At 42.1% G+C, this 19,936-nt stretch overlaps 2 protein-coding genes across 2 annotated transcripts; both read right to left on the bottom strand.

The window, feature by feature from the left end:
- Positions 1 to 1,059: 1,059 nt before the first annotated feature.
- On the bottom strand, positions 1,060 to 11,971 carry LOC130220645 (E3 ubiquitin-protein ligase TRIM35-like). The gene is made up of 6 exons (XM_056452865.1): positions 11,195 to 11,971; positions 10,365 to 10,460; positions 9,801 to 10,031; positions 9,681 to 9,703; positions 9,480 to 9,598; positions 1,060 to 2,889 (listed from the first exon to the last, which is right to left on the bottom strand). Exons 1-6 carry the CDS (start codon positions 11,597 to 11,599, stop codon positions 2,399 to 2,401), a joined length of 1,365 nt encoding a protein of 454 aa, XP_056308840.1. The 5' UTR covers positions 11,600 to 11,971; the 3' UTR covers positions 1,060 to 2,398.
- Positions 11,972 to 14,516: 2,545 nt separating this feature from the next.
- Positions 14,517 to 19,550, bottom strand: LOC130217599 (E3 ubiquitin-protein ligase TRIM35-like). The gene is made up of 6 exons (XM_056449744.1): positions 18,941 to 19,550; positions 18,001 to 18,096; positions 17,563 to 17,793; positions 17,463 to 17,485; positions 17,262 to 17,380; positions 14,517 to 15,555 (listed from the first exon to the last, which is right to left on the bottom strand). The coding sequence occupies exons 1-6, from the start codon at positions 19,340 to 19,342 to the stop codon at positions 15,053 to 15,055; spliced, it is 1,374 nt and encodes a 457-aa protein (XP_056305719.1). The 5' UTR covers positions 19,343 to 19,550; the 3' UTR covers positions 14,517 to 15,052.
- Positions 19,551 to 19,936: the final 386 nt, after the last annotated feature.

Genomic DNA, 19,936 nt, shown 5'->3' with positions numbered 1-19,936 from the left:
AAAAGTACATAGTGCAAAGTTCTGTAAACAATAAATATATATTACAAGCATGAATGTATAACACAAAATTATTAAGAAATACAGTAATTTTATAAAATGTTTGTTCTACAATGTGCTACTATGTTCTACTATGTGCATTATTTGCAGACATAAACCTCACCAAGATAGGCTACTCTGCTTTAAATCATTCATGTGTTTAGTAATTAATGACCTGTTACATGTAGTATGAGAATGCACAATCTGCCGCCACTTCATCTGACAAAACTTCAATTACTGTCTGGTTCGGATCAGCCACCAAATCAGAAATAAGAAGACTGCAGCGGACTGTCAGGACAGCGGAGAGGATTATTGCTGTGCACCTGCCCAACCTTCAGATCTCTACACATCTTTATCTCTATAGATCTTAATTATTAGATCAGTTGTTACCTGTTTATTTTTTATGGTCATACATATACACAACCCTTACTGTTTATGATTTTTGTAACCAAAATGTTTTATTGTTTATTTTATATCCACTTATGTCATTGTGTCCTTGTGTTGATTTGTATGTATCCTTTGCTCCTGGAAAAAAAACACCCAAAACATTTCTTGTGTGTTTGCCCACACTTGTCAAATAAAGCTCATACTGATTTCTCTGGACACAATTTCAAAGAAATCTCAGCAGCTGAATGATAAGAATTATAATGTCCCCGGCCATCAAACATAACATTGCAGAAGATGTTTGGCCTTTCATTATACAAAATATCTACTACAGTTCATTGACTCCAAAACATTTATTGTGATTTAAGTGAAATGACATTATACATTTTAAAATGAGCAGGTTGGAGAAATTATTAAAAGATAGTGCTTTAAAAATGACACTAGTTAAAAAAAAAAACGTGTTAACGCGTAAATTGCGTGTTAACACGTAAATCGCGTGTTAACACGTACCTACGTGTTAACGCGTGATTGCGTGTTAACGCGAAAATTACGTGTTAACACGTAATAACGTGTAAACGCGTTTGTTGCAGACGTTTTGGCCCCAATGGCCTTCCATAGGAGAACACCGAAGCGATTGCTTTTTTACTGTTTGTGGTCTGTTGGTGTAAGGCCAGACAGCGATCCCTGGATAAGGACATTCGAGTTCGGCGGTATTTACTTCGAACACAGATGTTGGCTGCAAGGCACAAAAGAGCAGCCGAGCGACGAGAACGACGATAGCAAAACAAATGTAAGGGAAGAAAGCATCTTGTCTCCTCTTTACCTGACAGGAAAACTCCGCCTTTGTACGTAACCCCGCCCCGAAGCCCCAGTTGGCCCTCCTTGGCCCAAGGTATTCGACGGGCCGAAAAAGGCCGGACGCTGGCCCCAAGGAAGCCCCGCTTTGGCCCGATTACGACCCGGAAGTGATAGTGGAAACGCGACTGGCCTTGGCTCGCCCTGGCTCGCTCGCTTTAGGCGCGATAGTGGAAACGCGGCTATTGTGATACAGAAAGGGGAAAAAAAACAGCACTGCACAGCACAAAGAACAAACTATGTGAACACAGGACAACCTCCTTTTAGACCTTCATTAGAAAAAGTTGCAGACAGATTTAGAAAAAAGTTGAATGGAAATGTATAAAAAAAAAAAGTAATAATGACAAAATATTATGAAAGCTTGTTCAGCCATTTCTCATGTAAAGACTTAATCTATGAACAAATGATTGAATGTTGTGGGGAGTGAGACTATTGAGAGACCAAAATAATACATTCTAATCAACAATGACATAAGCAATTTATAATGTAGGAAACATCAGAGAATTGCACATAATCATTTGCATGATTCTACAAAAGCATTTGCAACTTGTTCACAATGAGAAATTGCTGATTGAAGAATGATGATCGAAGATTGAACAGGAAGTTTTGAGAATTTCAAAACCAAATATGACTATATTTTGCATAAAAATTGGAAATGTTAGTTTATATTAATGTATCAATAGGATGTGAGGTCTAGTTACCTACCTATCTCACTCACTATCCTTACACTTACTTCCTGATTTATACAGGGTCGCCACAGCAGAATGAACCACCAATAATTCCAGCACGTTTTACACAGTGGATACCCTTCCAGCTCAGACCATTCACACACGCACGCACGCACGCACGCACGCACACACACACACACACGCACACACACACACACACACACACACACACACACACACACACACACACACACACTACTGCCAATTTAGTTACCTATTATTCATCTATACCACATGTCTTTGGACTGTGGTTGAAACGGGTACTTTTTACTTTTGTACATTTTTGAGGCCGTACTTCTTTACTTTTACTTAATTACAAAAGTGTAATTAGGGCTAAATGTGGATTAAATATTGAAAACATGAAGAAAGAAGATCCAGACTTACAGGAGTAACTTTCACTGACTACTGAATGGTAAGATCCTCAGAGAGCCAAGACTATAAAAGAAAGGAAAGACAGACTCAGTGAAGGTGGTTGTGAATGTGTGTAGATGTGTGTTCGTTACAGGATCAGAGAAACACACTGTTCCTCTGTCACAGTCCAGATCAACTCTCACACGCTCAAGCTTCTGTTTAACAGTAAAGCCAGAGCCTACAGTAGTACCACACTGCACACACCAGACACCAGTGTTAAAGAAATTAATTCTTTTCCTGTCCTTTGATGCTGTAGTTACTCCAAGAATCCACCAGTAACATTCCTTTTTGACCTCCACATCCCAGCAGTGTTTTCCTGAGGTAAAACCCTCTGAACCCAGAACACACCGATCCCTGTTAAATCTCTCTGGATTATCAAGAATAGGTGGATTTTTGCTGTTGAACCTCACACTGGTCAGATCATCAGACAGTTCCAGACGTGGATGAGCAGTGTTTGGGTCCAGAATGACAGGAGCTGAAGAGGCACAATCAACAGCTGCTTTTATTCTGATGTTCATATCATGATCAAGAGTGAACCAAACACAGATTATTATGAGTTATGACACTCGAACTGTTGATCAAACACATCAGACATTTTCCTCTCATAGCTGTCAGTGTTATTGATTACAAACTAACTTTCATAAGCAGAGTTTAATGACATCAGATTCTAACACTATAAGTGTGATTAAAACATCTATGTCCTACAAGATCAATCAATCAATCAATCAATCAATCAATCAATCAATCAATCAGTTACTGAATTTGATAAATTTTGATCAATAATTGGATCAAGCTCAATTATACTTGGTCTTACTGTTTAAATATGTTTTTAAATCATCTATTACTGTCTGTTATTTTTTTTAAATACAGTAATTAATAATAATACAGCAATTAATAATCTGTCACTGAATAAACTGAATGTTCCTCCATGTGGGTCTTGTTATAGATGCTTTTTCAAAAACACCTGATGAAAATCCTCTAGAGAAAAAAGATCACAAAATAAATGTCCATATATGTGTGAATTTGTATGATGGCATGTTTATTACAACTAGGATTGGGTATCGTTTGGGTTTTTTTCGATACCGGTGCTAAATCGATACTTCTAAAACAGTACCGGTGCCAAAACGGTGCCTGAACAGATACTTTTTAGCCACTAAATTATTTGACAAAATATATATATATTAATCATTATAATTGAACAATGTAAATATATATTTTAAATAAGTTTAAAGTAAACATCAATTCATATTTTATATATTTGAATTGCATTAATATATTTCTTTTGATCATTTGTTTGTTAGCATGAACGCAAGATTTGCATTATGCTATTAACATTAAATTAGCTTACTACTAACCTGTGGAAAGGCTCATCAAAATCAGGGAAAACCTTTTTTCTGAGTTTGGGGCTTGACTATATTTACATGGACATCAGTGATCTAAGGATTTGCATTAATTTGAATAAGAAAATAATATAATTCAAGTGTTTACATGAGTTGCTTTTTGAAGGTTACATTCTTGATTCCCAGTTACATGTTGATCCATCCACGTCATTGCGTGACCAGCCTATAAATGTTTCCTCCACAGTTTGTGTCTGTGTTCCTTTAAGATAATCAAAAATCACTGTTTACGTGGTCGACTCTTGATCAAACTTGTCTTAATCATATTCAAATCAGAGTATTGGTGTTCATGTAAACGTACTCACTGAAAGTACAAGATGATGTCACAAGCTGTCAAATGGCCCGTTTCCACTGAGTGGTACGGTACGGTACGGTTCGGTACGCTTTTATGGCCGTTTCCACTATCAAAATGTGTACCGAACCGAACCAAACCAAACCGTACCACTTTTTCGGCACCCTTTCGAAAGGGTACCAAACACGAAAAAGGGTACCAAAAGGCGGAGCCACAAGCGCAGCTGAACGCTTACGCAATTTGCTTACGCAACAAGCCAGAATGAAAACAAAAAACCCGCCATGTTTGAAATACACAGTGAGACATTTTAGCGGAATTATAAATACATATAATAACGAGCCATGGTCGATCTGGGCTCAAACAAACCTTGTCGTCGTCTTGATGAACAGCCACAAATCCAAGAAGAAGTTTTTTACGGGCCAGTCTGAGGCGCGAGCGGTTTCGCTTTCTTCCTTGCGCGCGTCTAACATTATATCTTAAATAACAAACTTCTTGAGCTGATGATAATAACCTGCGCTTGATTATTGACGTGCTTTTGAAACCCGATTCTGTCAGACACTGACAAACGCGAGAGTGAAGCGTGAAGAAGCAAAGGAGAAGCCGGAAAAAAGGAGCACATTATTATTCAGCAAACATGAACAAAATGCCATGTTTAACTAACTTATTATCTTCACCTTTTGGACTAATAGGAACCGGGAATGACAGAATTACTGTCTAACAGAGGCTACATGTGCTGCTGAAGATTACATACACAGATAAGAGGTTTTCACTGACTGTGGGCTATATTTTGTGTTGTTTTGAACCTGTCAGGTATGTTTGTCAGTGCCATCCTTTCGCTTTCAGAGCCTTTCACAAATCTTCTGAGAGAGTCTTTGAGGGTATCTCCAACCTGTGTCTACAGAGAGAGATCGAGAAGCAGTTTCTCCAGGTCCAGAGTGCGTATACGCAGTGGCAGATGGTCGAGCTGGGTTTTTCTCCCTTGCCTGGCGTCCTTTGGGTCCGGTCCTTTGAAAGCAGTTTGTATATAGGAAAAAAGCTTTCCTAAAAGAGCAACACGGTCGTGCAGCGCGTCTTTTTCAAGACGTCACTCCGACCGTGCGTTTCTGGATGCGGTGGTTTCCTATCCCCGGATGATGGGCACGAGCACAGCGTTTCATGTCTGGGGGTCCAGCATGTTAATGCGGTGCTCGCGGGCAGTACATGCCAACACTGTGATGTCATATCTGTTGCGCAGTTAAGCACGCGGCTTGCTCTTGCAAAAGAGCCACCCACTCCAGTTGTCACCCGCACTGCGGTTGGCACTCGGGCAGATCTGAGGGTTTCTGTGGGAGTAAATCCGCTGCCCTTGGGCTGCGAACCTCTCGCTCCTCCACGTGCTCCATCCAAGCTTCAGGTGAAGAGAAGCGCTCCGTCCTTGGATGGTCGCTTTCTCACCTGATGACACCGGGGGTCAGATGTCCATCGCTGCATCGGAGGATGGGCTGTCATTGTCTGATGAGGATACGAGCCCGCTCGCTCGCTCCCTCCGGGGTGGAGAGCGCGGCGTTGGCATCTAAAAAGCAGACATGATGGCCGTGCTTTCTCGGGCTGCTTCAGCCGTGGGTCTGGTGATGGTTTATCCCCCAGCCCCGCGGCTGGACCGACTAGATGGGTGTTATGCGGAGGATATAAGGAGGTAAGACCTTCAAAGCCTCCCATCCCCTTCTTACCGGAAGTGCACAGTAAACTCACGCAGTCTTGAGGGCACTTTTTTCTGCCCGATCTGCATGCGCTTCCATCCACACCATCCTTGGAGGGTGGACTGTCAAGGTTTGACGAGGATTCGAACCCGCTCGCTCCCTCCGGGATGATGAGCGCAGCATTGAATCTAGAAGCAGACTTTGTGGCTGTGCTTCCCCAGGCTGCTTCGGCAGTGGCTCTGGAGATGATTTATCCCCAAGCCCCGCGGTCGGACCGATTAGAGAGGTGTGATGTGGAGGATGAAGGCAAGACCTTCTAATCCCCCCCCATTCCCTTCTTCCTGGATGGGCACAGTAGGCTCACGCAGTGTGCTGCGTGTGCCTTCGCCCTCACCATACATGCTATGACCACCTACCAGCGTACCAAGAGCAGGCGCTGGCCCGGCTGCGTGAGGATGGTTCCGACCCAGGACTGAGCATGAGCTCTGCACCGCAACCGACTATGCTCTTAAAAAAAAAAAAAAAAGTCGGCTGTGTGTGCCCTGGGAAGGACGATGATCACATCCGTGATCCAAGAACGCCACCTCAGGCTAAACCTGGTGATATGCGTGACGTTGACAAAGTTTGCTTTCTCAACTCACCCATATCCCAGGGTGGCCTGTTCGGCGACACCGTCGGTGAATTCGCCCAGGAATTCAGACCGGTGATAGAGCAGTCGGAGGCGATGTCTCTATTGGAGGGATTGTATGACCACTCCCCCCCGCCGAGCCATCGACTGCTTTTTCGCCGAGGACGCCCGCCTGCAGCGACTCCACTCGGGGCATGCGTAAGTATGCGTTTCCCCCAGTGAGCCTACTCGCGCAGTTTCTGTGCAAGGTCAGGGAGGACGAGGAGCAGGTCTTGCTAGTTGCGCCCCCTGGCCAAACCGGACCTGAATATCAGAACTCTCCCTCCTCGCGATGCCCCCCCCTGGCGGGTCCCTTTGAGAGAGGACCTACTCTCTCAGGGACAGGGCACCAGCTGGCACCCTCGCTCAGTTCTGTGGAAACTCCACGTGTGGTCCATAGACGCGACGAGGAAGACTTAGGTAACCTACCGTTGGCGGTGGTTAATACCATCACTCAGGCTAGTGCACCCTCTACGAGGCATGCCTACGCCCTGAAGTGGAGTCTATTCACTGAGTGGTGCGCTTCTCGCCGAGAAGACCCCCAATCTTGCCAGATCAGTGTTGTGCTTTCTTTCCTTCAGGACAGGTGGAGCGAAGGCTGTCGCCCTCCACACTGAGGGTTTACGTGGCCACCATCTCCTCTCATCATGATGCGTGGATGGCGGCACCGTGGGGAGGCATAACCTCATCATCCGGTTCCTCAGAGGTGCGAGGCGGATGTTTCCACCCCGCCCCCCTCTCATGCCCTCTTGGGATCTCGCGGTAGTGCTACGAGCCTACGTGGGGATCCCTTCGAACCACTCGACTCAGTATCCTTGAGATTTCTGTCCTTGAAGACAGCTCTGCTGGTCGCATTGGCATCGATTAAGAGGGTTGGGGACCTGGAGGCATTTTCGGTCAGTGACTCGTGCCTAGAATTCGGGCCGGCCTACTCTCACGTTGTCCTGAGACCCCGGCCTGGCTATGTGCCCAAGGTTCCTACCACACCGTTTAAGGATCAGGTAGTGAGCCTGCAAGCGCTGCCCGCGGAGGAGGCAGACCCAGCCCTTTCATTGTTGTGTCCTGTTCGCGCTTTGCGAATATATGTGGACCACACTCAGAGGTTTAGGTCCTCTGACCAGCTCTTTGTCTGTTACGGTGGTCGGCAGTAGGGAAGTGCCGTATCTAAACAGAGGTTGGCCCACTGGATAGTGGATGCCATCTCCCTTGCTTTTCAGAGCCAGGGTGAGCCGTGTTCCCCGGGGGTGAGAGCGCACTCCACTCGGAGCATCGCATCCTCCTGGGCGTTAGCATGCGGCGCCTCTCTGACAGACATTTGTAGAGCTGTGGGTTGGGTGACACCCTATACATTTGCAATGTTTACATTCTGTGATTGGAGCCGGTTTCTTCAAGGGTATTTGGTAATCCTTGGTGATTGAGAAAACGATTCGGTTGAGGTGTCGACACGCTTGCTGCGCCACTCTCCCTAACCCAGAGATACGTGCGCTTTTTCAGCTTTGTCAGTTTAGTTCCCCATTTTTTGGCAAACCCTGCAGAGTTCCTCCGAGGCCCCCAGCACCTGACTCAGCGGAGGAGTCAGGTGTTGGCCCGTTACATTGTTGGCATGCCCGCTGGTCAGCCCGCGTTCTGGGTATAGGTGCCTGCTATGCGTGATCCCCGCTGGCGATCCCATATGTTCACTCAGCCACGGTATAGTCCCCCCTTCTAGGGCAGGCTCGTGTCTTCCCTCCCCGCTAACCATCCTTATGCAAGGACTCCCCATCTCTGGGCTGGTCCATAGGTTGTCACCAGGTCTCCCCCTCTGGGTAGCAGATGAGCTCCGCAGCGTCCTCCCTATCGGGACTGAACGCTTTCCCAATGTACTGTTGTATTAAAACCTATTTTACTGGGTTATTGCGACTCCCTGAAAAATATAACTGTTCCTGAACAGGTAAGTAAGGGCTAGGGGACATGTTAGAAGACTGTGTCTTGGGGCGTTGTAGGTGCGCTCGCTCTACTGCGTGGCACATCCTCCGCCAGAGACGCGGTAAGGTTCTTTCTTTGTGGCATTTTCCATAGATTTCCCCATAGTTGAAGTTTCCACATAGCATTGGAGTTCCCCATCCGAAGGGGAACGTTACGGTTACTAATGTAACCCTTCGTTCCCCGAGGGGGGGAACGGAAATGCTATGTTCCTTCGCCACAACGATTGTCCTTTAGCTGTTGAGCGTGAAAGTCTCTTCAGCTAGAAAAGGATGTCGAGCATGACACTGGCTGCGTCTTTATCGCATGACTGATTGTCATTGATGCCAGCTGTGCACGCTGACGCCGCCAACTCATTGGCATTTCATTGGCCCGTTTTTATACTCTTTCAGATGATTGGTTTCTGACGAAATACCCATAGTGGAAGTTTCCACATAGCATTTTCGTTCCCCCCCTCGGGTTACTTTAGTAACCGTAACGTTTCGGTACCCAACCCTAATTACAACACACTTGTATGGTTAAGATTAATAATTATTGTATTTTAACACTGTGTAATTTAATATAACAATTTTATTTTCAAATATATATATATATATATATTATAAATCGCAATGAGCAGCTCTCTGAGGATTTAATAAAAGTAATAATTTTCTTAATGAACTCCAGAGACTGTCAACATGTCATCAATAACACCTTCATAATAATCAGTCTTTGAGGACTCTGAATTTATATTAAGATTGCAGTATAACAATATAATATTTGAGGCTCAGTGTTTCAGTCTGAAGAATCACAACTGGAGCCTCGAGTATCTTTTCACTTTTACACTGTTTAATCTGTTCGGCAGATGAAGAAATGAGAAACATTCTCTAAATATAGATGCATGATATACATGAAAGCATGTTTATTATACAGACTGCTGCTGTGACCCGGCCCTGGATAAACATTTGAATATTTTCTGTATTGTGATCATCACTTACAACAAACTAAAACAGTATTTCACTGCAAACTAGAATAAGCACTCCAGTAAAACACTGTCAGTGTGTGATTAGAGATGTAGTAGACACTCACTGAAGTGGACGATGTCCTGCATCTTCTTCCAGACTCTGAACGACAGGTTCCCCAAGTAGCGAGACACCTGAATCAAAGCTCCAGAAGGCGTCTGTGGATCCGGCTGTGAGATCTGGACTCTGGAAGAACATTCAGGAGTCAGAACTGCAGTGGCTTTGGCTTCAGAAGCAGAGAGAGCAGAGACACCAGCAGATCACTCACCTTTCCATTGAGACTGGAAACTCCTGCAGAACAAACACACAACTGATCATCAAGAGCTCAATCCATCATCAATCAATCAATCAATCAATCAATCAATCAATCACTGATCTGAAATCAGACCTTTAGAAAGCTGACGCCATTGGCTTTCAGCATCTCCTCCGTGTCTTTGATCGTGTGTGAAAGAGCTGAGATGTGTGTGTTCATCTCCTCCAGCTTCTCCTTCATCATCTGCTTCTTCTGCTCCTCTTCCTCCCTCAGTGCAGTGATTGCAGCTTCTTCTTCATCTCGGAGAAACTGATGAAGCTTCTCAAACTCATGTTTAATCTGACGCTCTGTGTGATCAGCTTGAAACTGAAAGCAAATCACAGACACATTTAATAATCAACACAAAAGTCAACACACATCAACATCACAACATAAATATCCAAAATAAACTCCAGGTCCAGAAGCCAACTGATGTTTAACATAAGAAAACGTCTGAAATCAAATCAAATCACTTTTATTTCCAGCAGCAGCACATGTACTGAGTGAAAAGCTTAGGTGCTGGCTACAGACAGAGCAAAATGCACCAACATACTCCCAAAAAACAAAACAGTATACAATTATCCATTATATTAAATATAAGAGGTCATAATTGTGTCTCCTGCAGCTGAAATGAAAATGACTCTTGATTCTGTTTCTTACCTTGATGTGTTGAACTGTTTTCTCAAACTCTGCTTTAATTTTTTCCTTATGTTTCAGTTTCTCTTGTAAAGACTTCAGTGCTGTATTGAGCTCCTCCTAGAACACAATTTTGTTATGAAACAAGAAGATATTCAATAACAACTGGTCCTGTGTAAATATTAACTTGACCTCACAGTTTTTATATTCCTGTCTATGAAACTGCATCCATTATGTTGTAAAAGAGGAAAGCTGCAACAGGTCTGATTACTGACAATAGTGTCAGTGCAGTCAAACTGATAGAGCTTCAGGGAACATAGACCCCTTTCACATTTCTGGGTTTCTCAGTAGCGCAAGTCGTCAGTTGGGAAAACAGTGAATGGGAGAGTACAACAAACATTTTTTTACAATCTTATTTGCTCAAATAATAAAAGAAAAACCCCACGATGATGTTATAGAAACTTTCAGAAAAAGGAAAAAACGAATTGTGTGAGACTGATGATGGCAGCCAGAGGAGAGAATAACATCAAATTTACTGTCCTGGCCCATGGATGCATTAGAAACACCTCTCACAAGTGGTAATTTGCTTTTTGTAATTTGAAGCAAAGATGATAAAATACACACATAAATACATATAAATGTTCATACGTTTATTAACAATTCTGAATATTAAAAACTTTCAAGGATTTAAGATTATGATGACCATTAAACGCGTCATAACAGGCTTGTGAAAAGGATCCATAAGAAAGCTTTCTTTTTTAAAAATGTAGCCAAACTAATGCGTTTCTGCAAAGAAGAGTCAGCTAAAACCAATTACTGTTCTTTATATATGAATGAAGAGACTCTTGTCTTACCTTGTATGAAGAAACCGCTTCACTGATGGGTCTGAATTTGTGATTCTCGTGTTGTTGTAAAGTAACACACATCACACACACAGGTTGTTTGTCCTCCAGACAGAAGAGTTTGAGTTTCTCACTGTGTAAACTGCAGATCTCCTCTGATCCTGATGAACATCTCTCATTTCTCTCCTTCAGGAACAACTCACACAGGTTTTTTAATGAAAGATTAACCAGAGGTTCTTCTTTTGATGATCTTCTCCTGCAAACAGGACACTCCTGAGTTTTCTTGGTTCTCCAGAACTGTTGAAGACACTCTCTACACACACTGTGACTGCATGATAAAATAACAGGATTTTTGAAGATTTCACAGCACACGGGACAAGAAAGTTCATTAGATACATTTACTGAAGCCATTTCCATGTTTGATCTCAGCTTTACTTTCTGCTTCAAAAATTAATAACAAAGATCTGTTGCCTTTTCAGAAATATCTCAGAAATTCGTCTTGAATGGGTTTGTCTTCATTCTCCACTGATTTCTGATTCTGTTTTAACCCAGTACAGAAATGAAGAGAGTCAGTGTGACAGAAAGCAGGAATAATAAGTCAGTCTTTCCCTGATCAGGGCTGTAAGAGGGCGGAGCTTCTGATCTTCTTTAGGTGTGTGATAAAACAGGGCAAACAACATCAGCAGTTCAGGTTACATTTTAACAAAGTGAAGTTTAATATTAAACTAATTTCATGATTGACCCAGCTGGCCCACATTAGCTAATCACGATCCTCCAATCAAAGGATCCCAAGTCATTATATACATATATATCCTCATTTTCTTTCTACAACTATCTTCATCTGGAAGAAACCTCCCTCCTCCCCTCTTTATCCAGAATGGGCACATGGTGGCTTAGTGACTAGCACTGTTGCCTCACAGCAAGAATACCAATGGCACCGGGTCCTCGTTAGGCCATCTGGTATTTGGGCCATCTGGTATTTCTCTGCGGAGTTTGTGTGTTCTCCCCGTGTCCACAAGGGTTTCTCCCAGGTTTCCCAGTTTCCTCCCACCATCAAAATATGCTCTATATTATAGACAAAATAAGCCTAAATCTTTTTCTAAATGTCTTACTCTCAGGAAGCTCACTTTAGCCTCAGCAGCGGGAGAGTTTCGAGATCGACCTGAGCTCAATCTCCCCTCGCCCTGCGAAAGGGGGAGGGAGCCCTGGGCCCGAGGATCCCTTCAGCTCAGGGCTCCCCTCCTGGGACAGCATGCCAAACAAGGGATGTATAAATCAAGAGTTAAGTCTGAACTCTTGAAACATCTAAAATGAACTTACTTTGAAACTCTTAAATAATGCTATAAAACTATCAAACAAAAAGTGAAACACAATCTATTGCTCAATCTTTGAGCATTACTAGCTGTGTTGTTAGTTTTTGTGTTATTTCTAGTTTTGACTAGGTTTACTCTACATTTGGCATATCCACCTGTCTCAGCACTTTAAATAGTTGAGTTTTAGTTGAGTTTTCTGTTGCAGCCCTTCTCCAGTTGCCAACCACATTCAGAATATTTTGGAAGAGGAGTTTTCTCTTTACATAGAGGATCATTCATTAATAAAGGTCAATTGAAATATTCTACAGCAGCAGAGCGCAGAGTCCAGCCGGACACATAAGTCTGAAGTAGTGGGCTCAGGTAAATGTGTGCAGAGCCGTCGGTTGTTTTGTAGGTGAGTGACAGCACCTTAAATTTGATTCAAGCAGTGATTAGCAGTCAGTGTAAACTGATGAATAAATGTGTGGCATGCACTCTTCTCAGTTCCTTGAAGACAAGTCTTGCTGCTGCATTGTGGATCAGCTGGAGAGGATTGATAGTGCTGGATGGGAGGCCAGCCAAGAGAGCATTGCAATAGTCCAGCCTGGACAAGACAAAAGCTTAGACAAGCAGTTGAGCAGCATGTTAAGATAGATAGAGTCAAATCTTCCTGATGTTCCATTAAGCATTTGCATGAAATGGCAGTTGGAGCAATATGGTCTGTAAATTGCAACTTGTCATCAAGAACCACTCCTGGGATCCTGACAGTCCTAGAAGGAGTTAATAGCCGCATTTCAACTATCGGGCCAGTGCGAGCCAGGGCTTTAATCGGGCCAGGCCGGGCCAATAGCCCGGGAGGTTGAGAAATGAGGTCGAAATCATGTCGCGTTTCCACTGTCGGGCTAGTTGCTCGCAGCGCGTCACGCAAACACCGCCCCCAGAAAGTCCCCCGAATCAAACGTCACATAACCCGTCACACAACCCGCCCACTTCAGCGGGAACAAAAAACTCAAATTATAACCACAAACACAACCTGGCATCACTACGAGAGCTGGAAGATGGAGAACACCGAAGCGATTGCTTTTTTACTGTTTGTGGTCTGTTGGTGTAAGGCCAGACAGCGATCCCTGGATAAGGACATTCGAGTTCGGCGGCATTTACTTCGAACAGATTTTGGCTGCAAGGCGAGTGATTTGATCAAGCGCGATAGCAAAACAAATGTAAGGGAAGAAAGCATCTTGTCACCTCTTTACCTGACAGGAAAACTCCGCCTTTGTACGTAACCCCGCCCCGAAGCCCCAGTTGGCCCTCCTTGGCCCAAGGTATTCGGCGGGCCAAAAAAGGCCGGACGCTGGCCCCAAGGAAGCCCCGCTTTGGCCCGATTACGCCCCGGAAGTGATAGTGGAAACGCGACTGGCCTTGGCTCGCTCGCTTTAGGCGCGATAGTGGAAACGCGGCTATTGTCAAGATGCCCAGCTGTATGGTAAAGTTGTGGTTTAGATTTGGAGAGATTGAGTTTGTGGTCCTTCATCCAGCATGAAATGTCTCTCAGACATGCTGATATTCATGCAGCAATCGCCAGATCATCCAGTTGGAATGAAAAATAGAGCTGGGCGTCATCAGCATAGCATAGCGTAGAAATCCATGTAACTGAATGACAGACTCAAGTGATGCCATGTAAATAGAAAAGAGAAGCGGTCCAAAGCAGAGTACAGTGTGTGTAGTTTACATACTGAATATTAATTTACATTTACATTTATTAACTTTCCAGATGCATTGTTTGTGTTGCTGGACAAAGATGAATCTAAATATTTAATAAAATAAGTTTTTATTTTATTATGTAAATGTGATACATGCTTACATAGAAACAAATCTATACAATTATGTTACATAGATGTCATTTTATAAATAATTTGTATGATATACATATACATTTTATGTCTGAATTTAAATAAACATTTTCTCAAATATATGAATGTATGTGTGCATTTATAAATACACAAATACACACAGTACACACATATATTTTGTCAAAACAAACTTGCGAACGTTTTTTTGTTAAGATAATATCAGGTCACTCTCAAACCAAACATAAAATTAAGAGGAAATAATTTTGGCAGTTTTCGTGCCATTATTTTATAGTTTACGTAATCACAAATGTAAGACAGAATAACACACACTACAGTTAACTGCAATACAACTACAATATCATTATATGTTAGTTTGAAGCCTGCCAGAAGTAGGAAACTCAAAACTGTAGTCACAGAATCCAGTGAGAAAACAAGTAATGTTATCTGTTTGGACAATTATCCTAATTATATAACCTGATCAAATATTTAAAGATAAAAAACAGGATCCGGTTTAACATTTAAAAAGTTTCTAACAGGTTTAGCAAAGATATAGACTATTATTAGGTTTTTTATTTTTATTTTTTACAATGTTACTTTGGCTTCTTGTTTATTGATCTGTTGTCTAATAGTGATTTAACAATGTCAGTGTGTCTGCAGTGCTGGACCAATCACAGATCAACAACACTAAACTAATGTAATGTTGAGCACATATGAAAGAAGATTCAGAACTACAGGTGTAACTTTGACTGATCACAGAACGGTAAGATCCTCAGAGAGCCAAGACTATAAAAGAAAGGAAAGACAGACTCAGTGAAGGTGATTGTGAATGTGTGTAGATGTGTGTTTGTTACAGGATCAGAGAAAGACACTGTTCCTCTGTCACAGTCCAGATCAACTCTCACACGCTCAAGATCCTGATTAACAATAAAACCAGAGCCTGCGGACTGTTTAGACCTTACACTCCAGAAACCAGTGTTAGAGAAAACACTTCCCTTCCTCTGCTTTGATGCTGTAGTTACTCCAAGATTCCAGTATTGACTCTCTTTCACCTCCACATCCCAGCAGTGTTTTCCTGAGTTAAAACTCTCTGAACCCAGAACACAGTGATAACTGTCAAATCTCTCTGGATTATCAGGAACAGATTGATTTCTCCCACTGTTTCTCACACTGGTCAGATCATCAGACAGTTTGAGATATGGATCTGCAGTGTTTGGATCCAGAATCACAGGAGCTGAAGAGACACAATCAACAGCTGCTTTTAATCTGATGTTCATATCATGATCAAGAGTGAACAAACACAGATTATTATGAATTATGACACTCGAACTGTTGATCAAACACATCAGAATGATGTCAGTGTTATTAATTACACACTCATTTTCTTAAGGAGAGTTTAAAACATCTGTGTCCAACAAGATCAATCGATCAGTCAGTCAGTGAATTCGATACATTTTGATAAGTTAATTAAGGCAAGCTCAAATAAAATTGGTCTGACTGTTTGAATGTGACACAGAATAAATACCAATATATATTTCAAATTTGTATGAGGGCATGTTTGTTATTACACTTGCATGGTTTCAGCTGCAGTCACATTGCAGTTTTTGCCCCACAGACGTGCATTCATACACATGCGAATGTGGCAGACTGGAAACGCAAGCTTGTTTGACAAGTTTCGCATTTCACTGCGTTCGAACGTTAACACTTGGTGAACTCCGACCTGCGAAATCCTGTGAGACCAATAGAAGATCAAATTGTGACCTCTCTGTACAGAAATTCAAAATATGGAACAACCGGTCGCTTTGTCTAATCATATTGTTTTATCCTGCCCCTTTTCGCAGCGCCGTACAACAGAATTTCGCAAGCACAAACTCTAGTGTGACTGCAGCTTAAGAGCAGAGTGCTAAGTTTTAATTATCAGAGTAAAAGCACAGTTTTGCTTAAAGTGAAGTTTAATATCTTAAACTAATTTCGAGAGGAGTACATGCTCATGATTAACCCAGCTGGCTCATATTAGCTAATCACAATCCTCCAATCAAAGCATCATAAGTTCCTATATATATATATCCTCTTTTCTCTTTGCAACTATCTTCGTCTTGAAGAAACCCCCCTCCTCCCCTCCTTCCACCTTTATTCAGTATAGGTGGCCCAGCGACCAGCAGGAATTCCATCGGCTCTGGCTCCTTGCCATAGCATCCGGCATTTCCGGGTGGAGCTGGCACGCGTCCACAGGGGTTTTCCCGGGGTCCCCCGGTTTTTCTCAAAGCCAAATACGCTCTACATCATAGACCACCCAAACTCAAGTCTGTTCTACTAGACATCTCGCTCTAAGGGAGTTCATCTTGGCCTTAGCTGCAGGGGAGCCTTGAGACCGCCCTGAGCTCAATCTCGCCTCGCCCCGCAAAGGGAGGGAGCCCTGGACTCGAGGATCCCTTGAGCTCAGGGCTCTCTCTCCCGGGACAGCATGCCAAACAAGCTTTGTAAGTCATGAGCTATGTGTGAACTCTTGAAATATTGCAATGCATTCGGATCAAAAGAGGATAAATTGCAAGTCCACCCTGTGGAGCTCCCGACAAACAGTTTTGGTGAAAACAAAACAGTTGAGGTGCACATTTAATTCTGCAGTGAGTTGGGCAGCTGTGGTGGTTTTATGTGTTTTGGATACAGTCCTGGTTAGCGCCCGGACATCCCTTTCGGACAGCTTCCTCTCCAACACTAAATTGGCCAGTGTTTCAGTTTCATTGACATGACAGCATTTTTATTATGTAAACTGCTGCTGTGACCCAGCCCTGGATAAACGATTGAAAATGTGTGTTTTACAATCGTCATTTACAACAAACTAAATATATTTTTTACTACAAACTAAAATAACTTCACCAGTGAAACTTAAGTGAACTACTCCAGTGTCTGTGTGCAAGCAGAGATGTTGTATAGACTCACTGTAGTGGACGATGTCCTGCATCTTTTTCCAGACTCTGTATGTCAGGTTCCCCAAGTAGCGAGACACCTGAATCAAAGCTCCAGAAGGCGTCTGTGGATCCGGCTGTGAGATCTGGACTCTGGAAGAACATTCAGGAGTCAGAACTGCAGTGGCTTTGGCTTCAGAAGCAGAGAGAGCAGGGACACCAGCAGATCACTCACCTTTCCATTGAGACTGGAAACTCCTGCAGAACAAACACACAACTGATCATCAAGAGCTCAATCCATCATCAATCAATCAATCACTGATCTGAAATCAGACCTTTAGAAAGCAGACGTCATTGGCTTTCAGCATCTCCTCCGTGTCTTTGATTGTGTGTGAAAGAGCTGAGATGTGTGTGTTCATCTCCTCCAGCTTCTCCTTCATCACCTGCTTCTTCTGCTCCTCTTCCTCCCTCAGTGCAGTGATTGTAGCTTCTTCTTCATCTCGGAGAAACTGATGAAGCTTCTCAAACTCATGTTTAACCAGATTCTCTGTGTGCTCAGCTTGAGTCTGAAAGAAAAAGAGAAAAAGAGTCAAAACACAACATCACTTTATAAATATACACATAAATAAACTCAAATATATAAAAGACCCAGAAGCCTAATGATGTTTATCATTAGCAAAGTCATAACCAGAATTCAATTAAACTAATTATAAGAAGTCATAATTGTGTCTCCTGCCGCTGAAATGAAAATGACTCTTGATTCTGTTTCTCACCTTGATGTGTTGAACGGTTTTCTCAAACTCTGCTTTAATTCTTTCATTGTGTTTGAGTTTCTCCTGTAAAGACTTCAGTGCTGTATTGAGCTCCTCCTAGAATTGAACAATTAAAAACAAATATAAAAACACAAAAATCACTGTGAAGAGAAGTAACTACTGTGACATGATGTGATTTATTCTAGCATTATTTAATTAAACAATACAATTATTCAATTCTTTCTAGGCATGTAATTTCAAATTCTCCAAATCTGCATCTATAATGTTGTACAATAGTGAGAATTGTATTTTAAAATATAATGCAAAGGAAATGCCTCATATTATATGCATTTGGGGATAGCTTTTGCTGTTTGTAACACATTACTTTAAGCACCACGTCCCACTATTAATTAATTACTGGCTCATTATCTGCTAATTTTTAATTTTTTTTCCCCTCTCTGCTGTCTCCACTGGCTTGCATGGTTCGGGATCTATAGAGCTGCGCATCGTTGGATTTGCTCTTCAGTATTTGGACTCTCAGTAGTGATTATTAAACCACACTGAACTGAGCTCAACTGAACTGAACTTAAACTCTGAAATCTGAACTACACTGTTCCAATTTACTATGATCTTCTATGTGAAGCTGCTTTGACACAATCTACATTGTAAAAGCGCTATACAAATAAAAGTGAATTGAATTGAATTAATTATTAATATGTTAGCTATTTATTAGTGTTTCTAAAGCACCTACTCAACACAATATTACTTTACATCACTAATCCTACTGAATACCTAAACTCACTTAGCATGAGATGTGCACAAAATCAGCATGGGGGCAAATACTTTTTCACCGCACAATGTTTGTCATATGAAGATGAGTAAAAAGGCAGAGAGAAATTATGAATGTGTTGATACCTTTAACATATTACTGTTCTTATTAATGAAGAGACTCTTGTCTTACCTTGTATGAAGAAACCACTTCACTGATGGGTCTGAATTTGTGATTGTCGTGTTGTTTGGAGTCTCTGCACACTAAACACACAGGTTGTTTGTCCTCCAGACAGAAGAGTTTGAGTTTCTCACTGTGTAAACTGCAGATCTCCTCTGATCCTGATGAACATCTCTCATTTCTCTCCTTCAGGAACAACTCACACAGGTTTTTTAACACTAGATTACATGGAGGTTCTTCTTTTGATGATCTTCTCCTACAAACAGGACACTCCTGAGTTGTCTTGGTTCTCCAGAACTGTTGAAGACACTCTTTACAGAAACTGTGACTGCATGATAAAACTACAGGATTCTTGAAGATATCACAGCACACGGGACAAGAAAGTTCTTCTGCAGAAACATTTACTGAAGCCATTTTCACCGTTTGAGCTCCAGAAATCTGAACCTTACTTTCACTTTCTGAATGACGGTTTCTAAAGAACGAATCAAAAAGATCTGCTGTGTGTTTAGAAACTCACTTAAATCCTTGAAAGTGTTTGTCTTCCTCATCTGCTAATTTCTGAATCTTTTTTAAAGTCCAGAATAGAAATGAAGAGAGTCAGTGTGTCAGAAAGCAGAAATAGTAAGTCAGTCTCTTCCTGATCAGAGCTGTAAGAGGGAGGAGCTTCTGATCTCCTTTAGGTGTGTGATAAAACAGGACAGAAAACAATATCAGATATGCAGGTTATATTTGATCAAAATGCATTACAAATTAACTTGTAATGAATCTCTTTCAAACATTGTGCTTAAATGAATATTTAAAAAAGACTACAACAAAAAGTTGGCAAGTTCAGTCAACAAAATAACAATTCTTGTTTATTTCTGAAGCAGTTTTACAATGTAGATTGTGTCAAAGCAGCTTAACAGAAGTTCTAGTAAACCCAAACTGTGTCAGTTCAGTTTTCAGAGTTGAAGTTCAGTTTAATTCAGTTCAGTGTGGTTTAAATTTCACTGCTGAACATCCAAACAC

This window comes from Danio aesculapii, chromosome 3, assembly GCF_903798145.1.
Source record: "Danio aesculapii chromosome 3, fDanAes4.1, whole genome shotgun sequence".
Taxonomy (NCBI): domain Eukaryota; kingdom Metazoa; phylum Chordata; class Actinopteri; order Cypriniformes; family Danionidae; genus Danio; species Danio aesculapii.
Note: the sequence above shows the minus strand (reverse complement) of the source record. Positions and strands in the feature narration are given on the sequence as shown.